General features: G+C 41.7%; 1 protein-coding gene across 2 annotated transcripts in view; it reads right to left on the bottom strand.

Moving 5' to 3' along the window:
• Positions 1–22835, bottom strand: part of IL1RAPL2 (interleukin 1 receptor accessory protein like 2) — a 327614-nt gene that overhangs the window by 227112 nt on the left and 77667 nt on the right. The window contains exon 1 of one of the 2 annotated variants that reach the window (XM_041396592.1): positions 3015–3141. The exons of the other annotated variant lie outside the window; for it this stretch is intronic. Coding sequence (XP_041252526.1) covers positions 3015–3141 — 127 coding nt within the window. Of the gene's footprint in view, positions 1–3014; positions 3142–22835 lie in introns of those variants that run through there. 2 annotated transcript variants of the gene reach the window in all.

Here is a 22835-nt window from a genome sequence, read left to right as displayed (position 1 = left end):
AAGAGCATTTTAAAATTTTATTAATTAGAGTTCTGATCTGGCCAAATAAAATATTTAATTAGAGTTCTGATCTGGCCAAATAAAATATTTTTCTTAGTTTTTTAGAACAGAATTTCCCTGGTCTCTAATTGTGATAGCATCAAGAATACTTAATTTTCAATTTATCAGGTGGCCAAAATGCTTCACTTTTCACACTGCCATAAATTACAACACTACAGAAAGTGAAATAAAACATTCTGATTTTACTAGTGTCCATAATTCCACTACAAAATATCTGAATCACATATTTAACTTCTAAATTTCTTGGTGGTCTACAGTGGAGGCAAATAAATTTATAAATACTGGAATTTCAGAAATGAAGCTTCCTATTTCAGCTAGCACCCTTCCATAAACATTATAAATATCAATACTTTCAATGTGTCTTTAGTAGGAAAAAAAGTCAACATTGCCATGAACAGAGACTGAAATAGTATCAAACATTAATTAACTGCAAACACAAACAAGAAAACAAAGAGGTGAATACAAACAGCACATATTTGGCAATGCATCCCTATTGCAGAGCTAGAAAAGTTTCCTTGAGATCATCAGATATCTCACACTGGAAGATATCCATAAAGAACAGGATACTGAGCATTCATTCATTCATTCTGTAAGTGAGCAAAATACACCTCAAGGGGAAAGCCAATTTTAAACAAGCCACAGAAGTAAACTTTCCCTGTCTCCCACTATTCTCTGTTTACTGAGGGGTTCAGCTCAGTTGTCACCAGGAAAAGAAGGCTCCTCATGCCCATTGTGGCAGGGGAAGACTCATCCTCAGCCTGAGGCTACTCACAGGCTGCACTGGCTGAGTTCCTCTCCTGCCTGGACAAAAGGGAGTGATCAGCCCGGAAGGATTTGGGCACAATCAAAGCAGTGGCACACAGAGACACCTGAGCACCCTGCAGCAGCTCTGAGCTGGAGAGCCTTTGCACAGGAGAGAAGATACTCAACTGCAGCAGACAGCAAGAGAAAGTCTACCTAAAGGACGAGATAAGAGGAATGTCACCAATATATCACTTCACATCTGTGCTACTATTTTCCTGTTGCTATGGGAATACTAAAGAAAGTGGTTACCATTGTGTATTCAAAGACCCATGTAAAGTCTAGGTGTGAACAGTATCATTTGTTTGCAGCCTATAATTTTCTCGTCCAAGCAGTGTTAAATAGTTTTGTTTGGGGGGAGGGTATGAGTAATATCCCCTTCTCTATTCACATGTTAAAATTAGCTAACCTTCTACCTGCTCTGGAGAACATCCAAAAAATCTATAGCAATGGCATGCACCAACTTATCAGGGTAAAACAGATTTTTTTCCCCATATAATTAAAATTAACACACTTAACTGGAATACCCTTCATAGAGCTGATGCTATCATGCATTCTATGATGAGACCATCTACAAAATTAATTCCATCATATTTAACTTGAGTGTTGAGAACCAGGCTTCAAATCACTTTAGAGGAAATGGCTTTGAAAATTTTAGTAATGATTACAGGGGCAGTCTAGAAGCCCTTCCTTATTCTAATTAAACAACATTGCCTGCATTCTCTGAGACAACATCAGTGACAGAAGTCAACAGAGGTATGTACTGAATGTTTTATTTCAGTTGTATCAAGACAGAAGAGTGCAACAAAATACACAGGATACACTGGGATGCGCTTGTGTACTCATGGGGCAACTCCTCAATTCAACCTGAAAGAAAATAAGACTCATCATGTTTACTCAGTTGTTGGCAGGAATAAGCAGGTCTTGAAGAACAAGCTGAGCACCATGAAAATGCTACCAACACTTTGTGTGTTTCAATTAAGTGCTTAATACTCTGACTGAAGACTTAAATCGTGTAGGATCAAGTGTGCATACCTAGTGAGTGACTGCATTGCTGCTCACCCATGTTCATAAATTAAGCTCTCCTTTGGTATTTTCAGAGCTAAATCCTGTGAGGTTAAAGAGTGCAGTCAGTCCCCGTTCTGAGAGTGTTTTCTACACGGTTTATGTACTACAACAACAACAAAATAGATAAACCAACACACAAAATGTAGAAAACGCCAATATTTAGTCTCTAGGCTGTTTTCAACTGAGCAATGAATAAGTTTGCAACCCAGGCTAAGTATCAGCTGGAGACAGTTTCATGGCATCAGGGAAGGGCTGCACAGAAAGGTTCAAAGCAGCAGGTTTCCAGGAGTAATGACTTAGTTACAAATTCTGAATTATTCCTCCCAAGCTGCAAGGGCCATTACAGTTATTTCTCCTAAAAAACTTGACAGGATTCAACCATAATCAAAGAGATTCAGCATTCAGACTGACAGCAGTGTGGACAGGGAGTTACTTAGCATGCTTCCACTACTATCAATCTTACACAAGGCTCACAAAGATCAACTAAAAGAGTTGACCTAACCTCAAAAATTTCTGAATCAGCCCCCTTTGTGTCTGTTAACAATACTCCAATGATACAGCTCATGCCGCTGATTACTCAAAAGTAAATATAAGAAGCTGTAAGTAGGCATATAAGGATATTGAAGTGATAGTAATGAGAAAGGCTGTTTCCCCAGGAAGCCAGAGAAAGAACTCTTAACAAAATGCCACTTCAAAATCAAAAATACTTTAGCTCAGCACGATATTCTCTTAGCAGAGGTCATCAAGTATTGCGATGAGTAAAACAAAGAGGGTAAAATGTGTCCCAGATTTAGATGAAGTCTTGATCCTACTTATAGAAGGAGCTAAAGGTATTTGCTGCAACAGCAAAATCTATAGCACCAGTTAGAAAGGGCTGACTAAAATTCAGATACTATAACCAGAGTGTGTGAAATGTAGAGCTACATAATTCATAAACAGATTGCCACATTAAATAGCATTAAAGATCCTGTTAATGCAAAAGCAAAAACACACAGAATGGGTGCTCTCCTGCTCAGGGTATGTACCAAGCCCTGCTTCCCCTTGCAGGCACAGAGAGGCATTTCAGCATGGCAAACGTTACTCACCTGCTCCAGCACGAGGAGAAAAGGAGCTCCACCAAAGCCTGGAGGACAAAGAATCATCAACTGAGGGGTACCAGTAACAATTAAACATTGTGGGGATCTGACTTGCTGCAGGTGGGGAGGGATTCATTCTTGAGGTTTCCCAGCAGACTCCTCTCTGTAGAGATGGCACCACTGCTGAAGGTGCATGCTCTGAGAGCACGAGGGTCAGCTCGGCACCACGACAGCTGGCAGTGTACACACTCTCAGACTTGGCAAGTCATCCACCGCCATATAATGGCTATTGCCAGGCATTTAATTTGGGATTAACGGGATAAAAAATGGATAGTAAATTAGAGCCAACACTGTATTATAAAGAAATCACAGGCCAAGTTCTCTATTGCAGTGATTCACCTTCCCTGAGGTCAATCAAACTACATCGGCAGGAAATGTTGTCCCATTACAAGGATTTAAGCAAATAATTCATACTGAAACATTTATTTAATTAATCTCAAGTTTTCAGCATGAATGCTAACAGGTTTCCTCTTACTTTTATTTGCAGTTATTCACTGAATAATCCCTACCCATGACACTACTGCAAGGCATCCACAGAAGGATGGAAGAACTTCTGACATGTCCTCAAGGTTACAGAGCATGTGTCTGTCCACCAGGAATACATGATTTGAAAAACAAAATTGTTTCCCACCATTATTCTGTGCCATTTGCTGAAAGGTCAATGCTAGTGTTTAAAAAATTTTGCCAGTGAACTGACTCAGTAATGCATTCAAAATAAATGAACACTACAAATGCTGTGAAAGAACAAAGATCACTTACCACTGTTTCTCTATTGCTTATAATAAAAAAACAACTAAGAGAAATAATCCTTTTTGGTTTTTTCTCTCTTAAAATAAATGCAGGGGGTTTGTACGGATATGAATAACTGAGTGATGCAGTGATTTATAGCCATTATATATTTATATGTTCTCTCTTTTATTTTGTTGTTGTTTTGTTTTTTTTTTAATCAAAACAGTCTGCAGAGTTGAACTATTCAATGGATCTCCCTCCCATGCTCCAAGGCTCATTTTTTGCTGAACACTTCATACATTAGCAGTTTATTAGTTGCAGTCATTGTTTCAAAGATGCCCTTTCTGTACTCCCTTTGTTTCCTGGGGGTCCCTCGTTAAAACCCTTGAGAACAGGTCCTCTTCATTTCTCCACACGTCTATTTTTGTTCAGTCCCTTATGCTACTACACATTAGTACTTAAAATTTGTATGGACTTAATGCTTAGAGGCCAAACTACAGCTGACACCATTCTGCCAGACACTAGACTGCAGGGCTCGGAGTAGAAATCCCTTGTCCCAGCCATGGTCACCACATAAAAAAAGACACAGAAAACAACACACAACACAGCCAAGAACAGTGCAAGCACAACTGAACCAGGATGGGGACAAGCCTTAGCCTTGCAGGAGCCTTTTGCCACTCTGGACATTTATCAAAGGTAATGCTCAAAAGGCTTTTTCTGGAGTAAACAGAGTGACTGCACCTTCCTCCTGCATAGCCATGAACCTGGGAAGGTGCTTTCATCTTTTCACAACAAAATACAATGTCATCAAAGAGGGATGAATCAAGAGATGAAAAACATCTTGCCACTTCTTCTGACTGCCAGCTGTCCAAAAAAGCAATTCAGGAGATGTTGTTAAATGGTTCTCAAAACATTAATGTCACTACCAAAAATTGCTAGGAGTCACACACACAGTCACAAATATGCATTATCTGTCATTTCCTCATTTTCAAACCTTCATATTTACACTCTGCAATACTTGAAGCACTTCTGGTATGTCATAACTGTCCCTTCCCAGTGAATTATTCTGCATTCACAAGGGGCAAGGCAGGAGGGCCTGAAGGATTTCTTCACAAACCTTTTACATTCTGAAAAAGCACAGCCTTTCTCCCTCTTTAATTTTAACAGCAATTTGTTGACTGGGAAAAAAACAAAAGGATTAACAGCTCTCATGCTTCCAATTAAATGCTTTGGCCTTCTCTACCTTGCTTTTTAATCAGTGGCTCAGGGGCCCATTCCTTTCATACACTAGCGAATTTAATATTAGCTCTTAATGAGCCATTTGCTGACACTCAAGAATGAAAGCTGCAGAGAACAGAGGAAATTACTACAGAACATCATTTTGCCTTTCAAATTATATGTAAAAATTATGACAATGGCATGTCAATTTTTTTTATTTATGTATGTTTTACCTATTTTCACTGATTATTACATAAGCCACTGCAATGTGTTAGAAGGCCTGCTGTTTCTAAAGTACAAAGATCACTCTGCTAGGGTCAAGCATCTTATTTTAACTTGTTGAAGTTACTGTATTTAGCGCCAGAAGCCCTGTTTTCCACCTCCTGTTTACTGACCCAAGAGGTCATCAACCATAAACGCTGCATCCAGTACCGAAAAAAACTCACCAGATGTGTCAAGTGCACCCAGAGACAACATGTGAATTTTTCTTTCAGCATTAAGAAGCCAATCCCTGTGAGGATTTGTCCCTTCATCACTTTCTGGGGCTTTGAAGGTTGTCATCAGGACTGATATAGAAACTCCAGTGCTCCACATCACCTACAACTTTGCTTAGCACGAGAGTCAGACTCATAAACCCCACACCCTTTTGAATAGGAAGAATTATTGAGGGCTAGGGAACAGAGCTATCCCAAATTAACCTTCAACAGCAGCCAGAGAATTTGAATCACTTTGTACACTTATTAAAGAAGTGTGTCAGGAAGTCAAAAACATCAAGAAAAAACTTGCTAATTTACTCTTTTTTTCTCCCTCCCTTTATTCAGACAGTGAGGAATTTTACCAGAACTACATCAGACCTATCACACAACAGTTTCTTAATTGGCATTAACCAGTATTTCAGGAGGTAACAATTCACTAATTAAAAGAAAATCAGATGCAACTTATTATAGTCAGCTTACAGTAATAGTACCCTTCAGATTTTGGCAGAAATGAAGATAAAGCAATAATGCACTCAAATAATTGTTCCCCCTGATTTTCAATCCCTTGGACAGATATTAGCCTAAGCACAATCATGGCTCATTAGGACTCTCTAAATAATAACTCAGAACAAAAAAGAGTACAACTCCTCATACACAAACTCATAGAGTTTGTCCATATGACTGAAGTACCTGACTGAGATTAGAGTTGTAGCAAACTTCACAGGTTTAATTGTGTTAAGCAGAAAAAGAAGCTTTTGGAATCTGTTTGCTCTGTGTCCTGCTACATCTCCCATCTCTCATCTACAACCTTCCCTTTACCCCCAGTCTCTGTTCCCAGACTGCTTTTTATTTCTCCAACACTCCCATTATTCTTTCAGTGTGCTCTCAGAGGAAAAGCAACAGAGGAGGATAGACATGAAACAGATCCTAAGCAGCTCAAGACCAAAGGATGAAGGCAGCAGGCGAGGGAGGCATGAAGAAGGAGCACAGTGGGGCTGTACAGGGGTAAGAAAGATTCTCACATTGTTACTCCTCTTCCCTTCCAGGAGCAACACAACTAGGGAAGCAGACAGGTGCCTTCTTGCAGGCAGAGCAGCAAATCTGGTGTTGCTAGTGGAACAAAACCTTCACACATGCTGGAGAAGCCCAAATGCAAGAGGAAGATTATTCCCAGCCCTATTCCCAGCGCCAAAGACTGAGTACTAAAGGACACAACAAATTATGTTGGAAGCAAATTACAAGGGTAAAGTCGATGTCCAGCTTTATCAGACCCCCAATCATTAATGCCCAGGACCTAACAGAAATCATACCAATAGTATCTTTATAAACCTGCAAGAAACAGAGAATACATTTTCCAGTGGATCAGCAGTAAATCCAGCAGACAGAGCCTCAGACTGCTTAATTCCTTCCACTGAGGATGTGAAAAATTAGAGATATTGGTTGTCTTGGAGGGACTGAATATAAAAGAAACTCTGAATGGAGTAAAAAGATTAAGTCATGAAATGTACCCTTAAAAGCAAATCTGGCTGGGCTGTGCCAACTCCTCATCCACACATATTTTTCAGTCAGCTTTAACAGAAACAAAGACAGGAAAGTTTGGGCTTACTGAGGCAGAAAAGCTTATAGTGGAGAACACCAGAATAGTTTAAAAAATTAAACAAACTCTTTCATAACCAAAATCAAAATGATGTCTTATGGGAGAGTGAGCTGGTCTCTGAGATCAGGAGGGTTGAGCAATCAACAAAAGCCATACTTTGAGCTTAAAGTCAGAAACCTCCATGTCACTCCCAGCTCAGACAGTCTTCCTATGCCATCATGGGCAAAACCAGCTGCACCTCTCTGGTTCTCAGGGTCTTGGTTGCTTTTTTTCTACCTGCCCTGCATTCAGCAGCAGAGGTTCTCTCAGTTTGCCCAGCATTTGGCCAAGCTTATGATATCAGTCAGGGTATTTGCACTGGAATGCGATGAAAACAATCAACAAGTGACTGACTATTGCCAGCATTTTAATAAATTGCTCCATCAGCATATAAATAAATGAAATCTTCCTTTTCAGAAAACACAGGGCTGTTCAGCCACCAAGAAAGAAAATTCATGTGAAGAGGTTCACACAGAGTATTCCAGAACAAATACTGTGATGAAGATTTTACCAGTCTGGTCTTGGCAAAAATTGATAAAAATGACAGATACACATGTCAAAATAGATGAAGAACCGCTGCACAAAAATTCACACTAGTTAATGTGCCAGAGCAAACAAAACTACCTGGAGTCACATCAGATAAAGACATAGATAAAATACTGTCAACAATAAAAACAGCAATACAAAATGTTTGGCTGGTGAACAAAAAACATATTTGGAGTGAGAAAACATCAGCAGTCACAACTGGCTCTCTTAGGCCACACTGGCTCTTCTTGGGATACCCAACTTGTCCCTGTCACCTCTCAAAGAAGGGCTACAGGAAACCATTGTCAGTGATTCTGCAATGACACTTTAGTCACAATATTAGACTACTAATCTGTAGGCTGGTTCTCAGTCCCAAGAAAATGACCTAAGCTTGATCCAGACAAGGAGCTGCTGCACCCTGTATGTCTCTCTGTAGTATCATTTCCCAATGCACTGAAAAAATTAACACTCCATCAAAATTTGTTTTTTGCAAGAATGAATAACCTCCCAGGATTATATTTTTGTATTGTAGTCCCTTATCCTATATCTTAATTGTATGAACTATTTCAAAACAAAAACCCCATGATTTTAGCTAAATATTAAAATAATAAGCAAGTGCAGTTCTGTGTATGACAACAAAAGCTTTACAGACTTTTTTCAATGGTTATTTTAGGAAAGAGTCTCTCCATCAAGTCACACAGTGAAGAAATTGTGTACACAGAAGGAAAACAAACTATAAAGAAACTCACAAGAAAAAAGGCAGGGTGGAAGAGAAAAGAACTATTTTACAGCTACTTCTGTCACTAAGAAGAAAGTTGATTATCACTCTTTGATGAAGAAGAAGAAAGCTGTCTAATGCTTCTAAAGCTGAGCTGGGACATAACTTCCCTTTAAGTTCTTTGACTTTCCCCTGTGAGCCTTTCTTGTGCAAGGTTACATGCGTCAGCAGCAAGCAGTTGGGTTTATGGCTCTTTTCAAAGCACACACTGGGATGTCTGAACTCCTGTGAGTGTCCTACAGCAGACACCATGTGAGAACACTCTCTCAGAACAACAGACTAACGTGGGCAGCACACAGTTCTAACGGAGGGGAATCACCTCCTAGAGATCTTCAAATCCCTCATATGTAGGCTAACATGACCTCCCTCAATTTCAGCAGGACATTTACATCATTCCCAGGGAGATTCACACAGGTGGTCTCACAAGAAGGGGATTCAACATATGTCAAGCCTGAAAATGCTGCCCAATGTCAGGATCTGATCTTTGAAACTCAACTCTCCATAGTCCAGGTATCTTTCCCACAACACACCAAAGCACTGGTAGGTTTTTTGCCACAGCTCACACCTTCCTGTTTTTCCAGGAACTTCATGCCATGTTATTACTGCAGCACAATCGCCAATCACCAGTGACCCTCCACCCCTCCAAGCCCTCTACTTCTGCGATTACAACTGATTAAAATTATTCTCAGCATTAAAAAATCTCATGAGCTGTCCTTGCTTTGCTGCTAGACAATGGAAAGCTACACCCAGGGCAGAACAAGTGAAACCAGGCTGTTGTCAGCCCTGAAAGCAATGAGTCTCAGCAGGTAGCAGGGAAGCAACATGAAGACAGCATGTGCCTATCCCCCCTCTGTCCAAAATTCCCCAAAACAGGCTGCTTTCAACTTGCAGCAGTATATGAGTGGGAGGATCTGCACAGTGGCTGGGTGAAACACAAAGGTAACACCTTATATCAGCTGGAGTCAGGAGCATAAAGAGAGTTTTAATCATTAATTCTACAAGAAGCAAAGATTAAAGGACTATTAAGAACAGAACAAGCTATTAGTAGACTACTGAAGGTACATTTTTCACACTCAAACAGCCTGATTATGAGAAGGCACAAGACCTTTCTCCTTAAATGATAAAGAAAGCACAAGCAAGTACTTTCCAAGATCTACATGACTTCATATGACCTGTTTTACAACCAGCCAAGAGATAACAGCAAATACAACCAACAACTTCACCCAATTTAGTGTTCAAGCAGGCTTTGCTGGACACAGACAGCAAGACATTGCCATCCTCAGAATCCAGTCTGCCAACTGCAAGTTTCTTCAGTCACCTCCCCAGAGGTCCCATCTTACTGGGATGAAGAACTACTCCAGCTCTTATATCTGACCCCATCAGATTCCTGCAACTAGATCCTGATCTTTTCCCATTTCCCAGATGTTTTATTAACTGAGGCTCTTAAGGTGCTCTGCATACCTGTAATTGCAGTCTCCTACTTCTGAATAGAGACAAAGCAATATTTATCCCTGATAATATAATATTCTTTTGCATTTTTGAAAGATAATTAGAACTACAAACCAATACAGTCCTTTCCAAACATCAATCACAATTAAAGAAAGATGGCTATGGGTACCATGGAAAGCCATTCAAGTAGTGGGTGCTCCTTTGAAGGCAGCTTGTCACATCCTCAAGCACACATGTTAAATAAGGCTGGGTTTGCTTGTCTTGTTAGAAGGTGCCATTCCCACACAGAGAAAGCACAAACCAATGCACTGCTACACAAAGAGGTAACAGGCAGAGCCCTGAAAGCAAGCAGTGCTTGTGAGAGAAACATGGCATAGGGTACACGGAACAGAGTTTAAGCTGAATTAAGAGGACTGGTCAGTGTGTCCAAGTCATTCTGCTTCTTCCTGTAGACCAGTAGGAGCATCAATGGATGGTGCATTGATCTGCATTAGGGAGATGAGTTAAATCTTTCATCATAATCCATGTATCCTACATTTCCCATGGCCCTCTATGGAGAGGCTGTATTGAAGAATTAAAATACAAACAATAATTTGGAAATTTTTAAAAGTCTGAAAAAAGGCCCACACCAGTGTTTTGAACTAAGAAATGTGTCTGGAAAGCTTATGTTTCAGCTGGAAAAATAAGCAAAAATTAAATTGGGTAAGAGTTAAGAAATTTTTCATTCTCTTTATGAGAAAAGAAATTGCAAGTAAGACACCTTAAATAAATTTGACTACAGTAAAGCAGGTGGGATTAAGGGAGCTTCTACCTGTGCCCAAGCAATCAAGATGTTTCAAGCACATGTAATGTACTTTCACCATGAGATTATACCCTTCTGTATGCTGTGCGCAATTCAGAGCATTTAACATGAGCAGTGCTCTACAGGTCCTATATCCAAGATATAAACCTAAAACATCTTTAAAATAAGACATCTCAGTCTGGAGAGTCTGGCCATCAGAACATTGCTGCTCTTGTCACACTGTTTTAATTGCCAACTGCCCCACTGCCTTCCTCCAGAGAAATTTCAGCACACTTGAAGCAGCCAACATCAGACAAGATTGTAGGATGTGGAGTACCTGGAGTTAGAGCTTATTTTAAGGATGGTTACCAAACAGGAACTAATTCTGGAAAAAAAAGTAAGTCAATTGCAAAACTGCTTTTTAGGAGGGAAGAAAAAAAAAACAAAAAAAAAAAGAAGAGGGAAGCATTCACACTTCTTTCTTCACTGCTTGTTTTCTCCTTGAGTTAATATAAACCTCTTCCTTGGATATGAGAACTACTTCTATTGTGTCTTGTTCAACTTTTACAACTCCATTAAGGTCACAACTCTCCCCACTTCACTCACAGAATGATCTCTTGTCTCCTGCCCTTGGCTAAAATGTCACTCCACTGGGGCTGACCTTCAAAGCTTTCAGCTTTAAAATAAACTCACTCAAAGTGGCAGCTTCATTTCCCATTGACTGAGTAAAAGAAGTATCTGGGTTCTTGTCTCGGGGATGGTTTATTATCCCATCTCATTTTGGGGGGTTTTTAATCTGTTGTGTTTTGTTTGGTACCCAGGGGTGGTGGCCTGCCCTATCCCCACACTCCCTGGCTCCAGGGCTGCTGCGATGAGTGGGAGACAGGCTGGGGTTTCCAGAGGGAACTGGGGGAGGAATGAGAGGCAGCCCCTCTCTTTTGGCAGGCAGTTCAACTGGACACATGTGGCCAGTATCTCCTACCAGGGATTTTGCTGGTTCTGTGGGCTTTCCCTGCGTCTTTTTGGTTCTATTTCTTTTGCTTCGGCACTGTAACTGATCTTGCCAGCTGGGCTTCTCTTGCTGCTCTGCTGTTGGGAAGCCCAGAGCCAGCGCATGCCCTGCCAGGACCTGGCACTGTCCTCCTTTCCTTCAGGGAGCTGCTCCCACCCTCTGCACGGCCCAGACCCAGGGACCAGCCACAGAGAAGATCCCCAAGAGCCTTTTTCTGTCCTGTATTGAGAAGCCAGACTGCTACTGCCCAGCACCCACCGCACCTCTGCCATTGCTCCGGCTTTGCGCTGCACTGTAGCTTTCCACCCTCTGCCTGCCAGGAGGCCCTGCCATTCCAGCTCACTTCTCCTGAGGTTTTTGCTCCAGCTCCTTTCACCATGCAGAGGGGGCATCGGGATCTGCTGCCACTGGGGGTTCGTAAAGGAAGCCCCTTCCTCATCCCGTCCCGCCGGCTGCGCCCGCCATTGGCCATGTGGAGAAAGAGGGCCGAGCTGGCGCCACAGCGCCCCCTGCAGGCGCGGGGCACGGTCCTGCCCGGCCGGGAGCCAGCAGCGCCCCTGCTGGCCGTGCCCGGAACTGCAGCCAAGCGGAAAGAGCGTAAGGAGCAGGACGAGACTTTCGGGTTTTCTGTTCTTCGTTTGTTGTTATCATTGTTGTTGTTTGCCTAGTTACACATACACACACTAGTAAAAAAGTGCTACTCCTTTTCTCATATCTTTGCCTGAAACGCCCACTTAATTTAAAAATTATAATAATTCGGTAGGTGGGGGGTCACATCTTCCATTCCAAGGGAGGTTCCTCATTTCCTTAGCCTGTCTTTCAAACCAAGAGAGGTCTCCAATTCACTACCTTCCCTCATAAACATGGAACTCCAAAGATCAAAGCCTGGTGGTCTGTTACAGTCACACACATGAACCCCACTACACCATATATATTTTGTTCTTCCCCCACTCCCACAAGGAGCTCAGGGATCTGTATACCTTCAGGCAGCCCCACACAGCTAAAGGAGTGAAGACCCCAGCAGCAATGTGCAGTACTGTTAGTCCGGAGAGTTTTTAAAACTCTTTTCATTAGATGAGCAACCTTTTTTCCAGACTTTATACTAGATCTGGAAATGAAGATAGCTCACGCCGACACGGAGGCAGCTGATGATTTTGGATTCAGTGACAGTGCTGGCTCCTCCTGCAGGCACCAAACCCTGCCTGTTTGTGAGCCAAGAGCCATGGGACAGTTTGGCTCTGGCACTGGAGCTGCACAGATCCAGCCGCATCCATGGCTCCAACAGATTCAACTTTAAGGCCATCTCTCTCAGTCTGCAAAACTCCCAGACAGATGCCACTACCCTTATGTAATTTTCATAGTTATAAGAGAGACAGCATACAGGAATAAACATTACTAGATCATTAATAGATCTAATTAGCTTTAAGATAAAGAGAATTTAATCGTTTTTTCCTCCAATATGAATGTCAAAGGGGAAAAAAAAGCTTTTTTGTAACTACTTACCTAGTTTCAATACAAGAAAATTTTGTAAATAGCCAGGGTTGGAGAGAAAGGAAGACCTCTGACATCAGAAGACAGCTAACGCTCTGTTTATTTGTAAACACTTCTTCCAATAGCTTACATTAGCCAAGATTGCTTTTTGAACAAAAGAGCTTTATGACAGGCTTCAGCATCCATCAGAGCACTTCTCAGAAGCTCACAAGTACCCTTCCCCTAACAAAAGAGGTGGTGCCAAACGCTTCAAAAATAACTCATGCATATTCCTTCCTGATACTTTGGGGTTTCACAGTTTATAGTTGATTTTGTGCCAGTTTTCTTTTACTGTTCAAGGGTGTGAAAATGCACGGCAAAGACATGATGGAGCTTGTGTATAAGTTTATGTGGAGTACAGAGGTTTCTCCTACCAACACTGCTCATGCCATGACTCAACTGAAACTACCAGGCAAGGTAGGCAGACAGTCTCAGTACATTCTTTAGTCTCAGTACATTCTTCCTTCTCAAGTACTTTGCTGATTTGAAGAAAAAACAATTATATGCTATGTAAAGGAAAAAAACCGTACATTCTTTCTTCTCAAGTACTTTGCTGATTTGAAGAAAAACCAATTATATGCTATGTAAGGGAAAAAAAAAAAACACACGGGAAGAGATTACAGCACTGATGAGACTGTAATTCTTTGAGTGAATATTACAAGCTACACTCTAAAAAGCTGAGCAAACTGAGCTGCTTATTTTAATGCTTGGGTTCTAGGCCACAAACAATGTATGTGCGCAAATAGTGGGATTATGTCACCCATGTTTTCCTGGAAAAATGGAAAACAGAAGTTTTTCTAGTAGATCTACATATTGTGAATACTCACTAACCACTATTTTTATATTCATCTTCCTTTTAAAAAATTATTTTGATATTCCTTCAGGGAAAATAGAATGGAGTCAGACACCTTCCAATGTGTGAAGACAGATTTTCAGTGTTACTTCATATAAATGTTTATGTTTGCTGTCAATATGTGAACATGTGCAAAACTTGTAGTTTGCTAAACTTCAAATATTAAACCCATGAAAATGATAAAAAGCTAAATTTCCAGACCACAACTATAAAAAGTAACTTGACTCACTTAGGAGCAAATTGAGTTTCAGATCTTGGTTGGTTCACTGACACTGAACTTTTTCCTTTGAATAAGTCTATGCTTAGCACCTACAAAATGAAGCCTCTTCTCCTGAAATCAATAGCACATTGCTCCAAAACACATAGCTCCCAGGACTCTAAACTGGGCTGAGATAAAACTTCCGTTTGTCACTAGTATCTTCTGTATTTCACATTGTCTTGAGACTTGCGAAAAACTGCTGGCTCAAAATATTCTCTGGTCTCAAGCACGGCAGATTACAATACACCCCCAAGTAATCGAGGTAGAGCTGATGAGGTTTTACAAGTTTCACAACACTGATAACCTCTTTTCACAATGAAGACTTCATATTGCAATATCACCAAAAAAACCTCCCTAGCCAGGAGCAGCTCGTGGAGATGCTCGATTTGGCAGCAGCTTCAGCAAACAAACCCCTGTACAGAGTGCAGAGTGCTCTGCAGACTGGTCCCAGATTGTAGAATTCCAGTTTGACATCACCTCATTTTTGGAAGTGCTGTGCACACATTCAACCCAATAAAGTCAGAAGCAGCTCCCAAAGTCAGAACAAGAGCATTTCTCTGAGCTTCTCTTGGCCCTTCCTCTCTTGCTACACTTCGTAACAGGACTCGCTTTTCTTTGAGGGCACACAGAACTCTTTGCAAAGTCTTCAGTAAAATCACCTTTATCCATACAAAGCCTATTTTGGGCAACTGACACTCTGTTCATCGTTCTTCCCCTCTTTTTCTCACTGCTTTTCTTGATAAAGAGCAAGATTAAAGTTCACTCAAGCAGAGATGCAGCAGAGACGGCTGCTAGCCCGAGGCCAGTTTCCACTCCTGAGATTTACAAGGCAGCCCCTTGGAGCTGATTATACACTTTCAACCACACATTTCTGACTTGACATTGGGTCACATACGAGTTCTAAATTTAAATCCCACTCCATTAAAGCACAAGAAATGCCTTGCAGGGACCCGCTGCCCCTTTCTTGCCTACAGCCACTGCTGGCTTTCCCACACCTTCCCAAGCATTCCCCCAGCCATGGCACTCTGTCCCTCATCCTCAGAGCCATGCAGGTGTCTCCAAAATCTGTTCCATGTGTGTAACGTACTATAATTAAAACTCACCTCCCAGAAGAAAAGCATGCTGTGGGCATAAATACTATATATTATAATACCTACTCTTACTTTTTTCTCCCAGCAGGCCATACTATTTTTAAACTCTCCATAGCTCTGATTATAGCTCAGCTAACAATAAATATTCCATACTCAGCAGTTCCATAGCAGACACATATAGGTTCCTCTTACTAATACCCAAGTCCATTAGAAAGTCAACCTCTGTTAGGATGCCCCAGAGCTACCAAGCTATAAGCACTGTAGTTTTTCCACAAGGTATTTCTTCCCATTTATACAGACAGCTCAAACATTAATCCCCCCCATTTCTAACACTCAGAGCAAAACCCAGCCTTTAACACTGACCCCGCTCCTCAGCCACAGAGATGGCCCCAGCGTGCCCATTTCCCAGCCCAATCCCCAGGGAGCCCCAGCACAGAAAGCCCCAGACTCACACCAAGCCCAGCCTGCCCAGTTTGAGCCCTGGGGCAGAGCAGCCCCATGAGGCCAACACAGCAGGAACCAGGACCACTGCTATGTACCCTATTGCCCCTCTGCCTCCTCTGGCTACTGCTGCAGGGCACAGTGACACCTGCCACAGACATAATCAATATTCATTATTTCCTATTAAAATGGAGTGTAATCGTCTGGCCAAGTTCATTCCTGTTACAGACACAGCTTCAGTGAATTCAATTCCAGTCAGATTTGTCAACTGAAATTCGCTTAGCAAGTCTGATCCTGCTTTACCTCACATCAGACTTATCTCTGTTTTAAAAAGATCTGCCAGAAGTAATGTTGCATGTTTACTTTCTCTCTGTGTTTTTCAGCCCTTTGGGTATTGGGATTTTTTAAACCATGCATATAGAGGAGAAAAGTCTGGGAAAATTGTGGAATCAGAACTCAAACAAATTATAGAAAACCATTCTTGATTTTGTTTCCATCATGGCAGCTGACTGGTCATTTGGGTAATATGGTTTCTGTTGTACAAACGAGTGGGTTCTTGACTGAAGTTAAGCATCAAATTCAATAACAGCTTTGAAAGATGTGTGTCTTCTCAAAATTAACCGTCTGAAATTCAGTAGAAAAGTAAGGGCTTTATTATTGTGTTCATTAAATTGTGTTAAACCTGAAAAGAAACTCTTCCTGCTGTACTTATGTACATATGGAGTCAAAGTGTGAATGCATTCAGGCTACACAAGAGATAAAAACTGCATAAACACTTGTGCCCAGTCACCTCACAGCTAAGTGCTTTTTAGAACTGAGGTCTCAATGTCAAGCCTGAGTTTAACTGACCCCAAACAGCAGCATGGCCATAATCACTCTAACGATTTGAGTTTATTCATAATCAACTTAAATTGTTTAATTGTCTGTTTATCCTGCAAATATTAACTATATATAATCTCCAATTCATTTGCATATTGAGCTCTAAGAAATATAACTCATTTTAAATTACCCAGGTTATCAAAGCCGACTAAGAGTTACCATATTCTTTACTTAATAGAATATGTGTCTCATCAGAAGTAATTACATTTTTATCATTACTTTTGGGAGCTCCATTAAACATGGTGGCATTTTAATTTTTAAGTCTGCAGTACTGCAGGCTGCCAGCCTGTTGTTTTCATGTTAAATTTTTTAACATCCTGGTACACAGATTCACTGCAGTCAAAAATTTCTGCAAATTTAAGGCCACTTCTACCTTCCCCCCACTGCAAATCTGCTACCTTGAAATGTCTATTTAGCAATGTTTGTGTCGAACATATGAAGCTTCCAGCTGAAACACAGGGAGGCTGCCCAGAAGCACAAACGTGCTCCAGCAGCCACAGACTGCATTCTGTGCCTGACCCCTCTGTAGCTAGAGCTGACCAGGGCAGGTTAAAATACAAACAAGAACACATCTTGCTTTATGACACACCAAGGTTGCTTGTGGCAGTACATGAGGTACAGAAAACAAATCCTGCTTCAGCCTCCTCAGGATTTTGGATCTTGCCTCCACAGCCTGCTCAGCCAGAGAGTTCATGCCTATCAGAAAGACCCCCTCCTTTCCAAGCCCTCATGCCTGAGCCCAGGACTGCACAGAAAGCCAAAGCTCAGGTCCAGCTTGCTGCTGCAGGCTCACCCCATGGGGCAGAGAGGCAGAAGGGGTGAAGTGGGTGAAGAATGAGCAGCACAAATGATGGAACAAGGCACTGGGTAACTACCTGGGCACACCCTGAGATTGAATAGCTGCAATAGTGAATCAGAATTTAGAAAGTACCTTTTTCCAGCCAAAAAACCAGTAGGAAGAATTGGAAGAAAAGAAAGCAGTTCAGGCAAAGAAAAGAGCAACGAATTAAGAGTTTAGGATGGAAAAACCAGCACAAAATTTATGTCAGTGATGTGAAACGAATTAGTACCCACCGCAAGGAACAACTCACCCAGCCACCCACCTAATCACTTCCAAAGGGAGGGGAATAATATTTAGACATCTCCTTTTGACACACTGCTAAGCCAGTGGTGCCAGAACCTGCATTTTATAGCCACAAGCTGGACTAAACTACCCAGTGCTAAGGCTAACTGGGAGAAGCCCCAGCCTACAGCAGGCAAAAAACAGGCACCTCAAAATTCCTGCACAACCCAGTCCAGCACATACTTGATAATCTAATGATTACCAAGCCAGGCTAGGTTTTAACAACCTTAAAGCAGCATTGTAGCTTTGCAGTGGAAGAGAGGATGTTCTGCAAATTGAACTATCAGGGGTTAACTCCACACAGACACCACCTGTGTCACACAGGTCAGTGAACATTTTTTTGGCATGATCCCTGCTCCCCAGAGCAATGGGAATTTCACTGTAAAATCCATTCATCCTTTTCATCAGGCATGAGAAGACACTTCTTCACTGCATACGTTGAGCTCTGCACTTAAAAGGAGAAGTGGATGATAAATGCCTGTGTGAGAAATACCAAGGTGAAAAACTGAAGAACATTTTGGAAACGTGTGTTTGTTTTTAAGTTGTGATTATAGGAAATATATTAAAGATGAGTTTTCTGAAGGGATTGCAGCCCACTCCCAAGCTAGGCTATTTCCATTTTGGTAAACAGAAATCTTCTCTGGAGTTAATGCCCCACAGGCTGACTCTGCAAACACTAAAACAAACAGAGAGCATGGCTGAGTGAACTGAGACTCACTGTGGTGAACAAAACCCAACCAAACCAGAGCTACGGGCTTTACAGCAGCCCCCAGTTGGGCTCTCCAGCCTCTGAATCCCTGTGCCTAAACTGCGGCACAAGCTGTGTCCTGCTGCCCCAATGTTCCCCATAACACCTCCTTGGCAGAGGCAGCTCTCCCATCCTGCCTGGCAATCTCTAGCTGCAAAAATCCTCTAGTAAAACACTGAGGAGAGGAACAGGAGCAGCAGTGCCCTCCTGCTAATGAACATGAGAGTCTACCCTACAGCCATAGAGAAACTAACTTGTGAGTTTAAACAAACAAACTGAGCTAAGCATAAAGTAACTCTGGTCACAGGTGCCATCAAAGAAAAATGAGCTGCAACTCCTTACTGCATTAGTGTTTCACTTGCTTTATTTAAATAGAGAATTTAATATTTAACTTTTTCTCCTGAAACTGAATTTAACCTGAATCTCAACCATGTGTCAGCATGGCTTCACTTTTATTTACAATCATTGCAAGGAAGAGCTGAAGAGGAAGACATGAAATGGGCTGTAAAAACCCAGCAGGATCTCTGGCCAAGTCCCGTTTCTGCAGATGATGAGGTTGGAGCCAGGTGCTCCTTAGGAGCTGGGTCTCCAAAGAGCCACCTGACTGTCCCAGGTGCTTGCATGATCCCTGGCAGAGCTCAGCCTCCTGGTGCTAGAACAAGCTGTGGGTTCAGCAGATTTCCAAGCTGAAGGGCCTGAAGCAGTGATGGGCCCCTCACTCAAATATAATGTCTCTTTTGGCCTTTGTGTGCACAGTCCCAACACATTAAATTCCCTAATGCTGTTAAAAGCATTTAACTGCCAGAAGTGCTGGTCTTCTTCTACCAGGGAGCATCCTGGGCTGCTGGCACAGCTTTACAGGGGGAACACGTGTGAGGTACCAACACTCCCAAGGCAAGAGCTGGGCAATCCAATCTGCCATGCTGCCAACACAGGGGACACAACAGCCCACACCTGCAGAAGTGACTCAGGCCTGAGCTCCCAACCTCAACTCTCCAAAGCCAAGCACCAGGGATCTGCTGAATTTGGCGGTTTGGGTCTGGGATGGCCCCAAGGGGCTCAGAACAAGGGCTGGAGAAATCTAAGCCAGTTTGCATTTTGGGCCCTGGGCTGGCTGATTACCCTCAGTGTCAAGTGGGGAGCTGAGGGGCCCACTCAGGCAATAACAATTTACATTTTCTTCACATAAGTGCACTGCTGCCTTGCACATGAGGATGTGCAAGGCTCATGGAGGATGCTTCAGATTGGTCTAATGAACAAGCCACTGTGCAGAGGGTATCAAAACTGGAAGCAACCTTCTGAGTGTTTTGACACTTTTGACAGCAAGCCATAAGAAAAATATTCAGTAGCAATAAACTGCATGTTAAATAAATACCAGTAAAGCTTATAACAGAATTACAAACAAGCAATTCAGCTTCTCTCAAGAGTCTTGCATACTCCAAGGAAAATCTCTCTCAATTATCAAAAGAAAAAGCTATCTCAGATTTGCATAGTTCATCTATAATATGCTGATTGAGAATGTAAAACCTATGGCTCAGGTATTTTATATAATCAGCTGTAACCTTATCCTCAAGTGTAATGACAAGCAACTGGAACAGCAACACTAATACTTTAGCTATTTAAATTCAGATTGCTTGGTGTTTATACTAGTATTCCCAGCAGAGAAAGGAAACAAAATATTTGAAACAAACAAGTATCTTCTCTGTAATATTAATCTTCTCTCATAACAGAGGCCTAGTGGAAAAACAGATTAATCAACAACGGAACAGAAACAGATAGTGAAGCAATTCAGCTACATCATGCCTTCAAGAATAAGAGAAAGGCCAACATGTGTGCAAAACAAATATTTCACATCTCTGGGAAAATCAGTGACCCTAATTAAGGGTTCACTACAGACCCAAGGAAATGAGGATTTAGTCAACAGGCAAACGCAATGGTTCGGAAGGAAGTTGTGAGCAAAAGAGAATCACCCACTGGAAGGGCCCAAAGCAGAGCCCTGTTGGGCAGTCCTGGAACCAGGGGACCAGCCATGCTTCCAGGGTTCCAGCTGTGCTCCCAGGGTCCAGAAAAGGCCATGGGATGCACAGAACCATAGACTGGTTTGGGTTACTGTGCCTGTTTAACAGAACTGCCCCTGCGCACAGGGAGACAAAGGCACCAGACTGGTGCTTGCAGATCAAAAAGCATCTGGGGATAGCCAGGGAACTGCCACCTGCAGAATCAGCTGCTTTTCAGCACTGACTGTAAACACCCAAATGGCCTCAAGACACCAAAGCCAACTCTTGTAAAAGTAGGCACTTTTATTCACAGAGATGATGTGCCTGCTTAATAGAGTAGAAAATCTGTCAGAAGATTGCTGCATTCCCTAATAACCATGTCTGTGAAAAGATCTGGTTGAAATCAGCCTCTTAGCAAACCATCAACCACTCTATTGACAAGGAGGCTGTACAAGTGCAAATGACCATTATGAAACAATAACACTTAAAAAGAGAGTATCAGCAAACAACAAGTGACTGTTTAAACACAAACAGTCCTCAGAAGCCTCAAGAACAATTTTGGGAACAATTCCTTGTTCACACACCAGAGCTTTGCAGAAAACCAAGGGTATTCCTCTGTTTCAGCTCCCTGCTACCTGGCATCTGTAAAACAGTGAAGAGCCAAAAGACATGCAAGGCTGCAAGCAGGTATAAAGTAAAAGTGAAAATATGTCAATGCAAATTAAACATCAATGTCAGGACGCTTTACAGTTCAGCAGGTCCCCAGATGTTCTGTGTGCACACAGCTGTCTACACTAATGTTAAAAAGCAAATAATGTTGAAAAGCACAAAAACAGAGACGTTAAGGAGGCCCATTCCCAATCCCAGTGACACTCCATGGTAGAATTAAAGCAGTAACAATAATGGAAAAGAAAAGAGAAACAAAATATTTGACGAGGAGACATGGAGTGTATTTTTGTAACTGGGGGCAGATGATCTCGGCTGCGGATCTGGCTCCTCAGTTTCAACGCATCAGAGGGGCTGAACTACTCAGGGGCAGAGCTGGGAGCAAGGCAGTTCACAGGGTCAGGACTCAAATTCTCAATTCAAGTGCTTTAGTAAAAGAAAAACCTGGTTTAAAAGGAGAGGATATCATATACCTCTTTGATTATTAATTTCATTGCTTGGATGCTTTCATTTCTGGCTAGGAAGTAATTTCTTGTTTGATTATCTGCATGATTCCAGGTACTTGTGCACTGAGTAAAATATCTTCCTGTTTTTCCACCTGTCATTTCTGTCCCTTTGAGTTGTACTATTTCTCTCACACACACAGAGTACCAGCCTGTATTCTGAACTCTGGAAAATGCAACAATTTGGCTTCTGGAATAATCACAAGCTTTTTTCCTAAGAAGTAACCATATTTCATCCTGTTCAAAAGTGCAATATCTCAGCAGTATAGTACTTTAAAATGACAAAAAAAAAGCAGCATTCAAACATTGCCAAAAATTGATATTTTATGCCAGCATATTCAGAAAGAAACTTACTGTTTTTCAAAGAGAAATTTTAGCAAGGAAAAAAAAAGTTGGACATTATTTGCACTTGTGCAATACTTTGTTCCATCCTGTGCTTCTCTAAATATGAAAGTCAAGGAAAAGGAAAGAAAAACTACATCAATTTTTTCGTGAAAAGAAGAGTTTTCCCCTAGAGCTGAAGCTTCTTCCTACTTCTTTGTGTTTTGTCAGCTGGCGTGGGAGGCATATTATCCAGGAGTTGGGCACAAATTTCCAAAAGGGAGAGAAACAGACAGGGTAGACAGTCCATCAAGAAAGGAAATATTGAAAGTTTCCAGTGTATGAAACACACCAGATAGAAAAATCACTTTATTTTAGTCCTACTGCGCTTTTCTCTCCCTGTCCCCCCGCCAGCAGCCCCATTTCCTTTTATTTATTTTTTATTATTTTATTTATACTTTTATTTTTCTTGTTTATTTATTTTTTATTTTTGAGAGAATAATTGCCTCAGAAATCTACAGGAGTAATTCCAATCCTAAAGTTAAACCTGGGCTTAGCTATTTCCCTGCACCCAGCCTTTTGTCGATGAAGGGAGTGAGAGAGCTCCTTATGCTGGGCACAGAACTGCTGGGGCATAAGGAAAAGGAAAGGAAAACCCAATGTATTTTGCCATTGAGATTTTTGACAGTGTTATTTGTCCTTCACATTCCCACTGAGCTCAGAGCCATCAACCCCATCTGTGCGCAGCACAGATA

This window comes from Onychostruthus taczanowskii, unplaced genomic scaffold (genome assembly GCF_017590055.1).
Source record: "Onychostruthus taczanowskii isolate IOZ18803 unplaced genomic scaffold, ASM1759005v1 scaffold13, whole genome shotgun sequence".
In the NCBI taxonomy this organism is placed as follows: Eukaryota; Metazoa; Chordata; class Aves; order Passeriformes; family Passeridae; genus Onychostruthus; species Onychostruthus taczanowskii.
The sequence above is the reverse complement of the archived record's forward strand: the minus strand, read 5'-3'. Positions and strand labels throughout refer to the sequence as shown.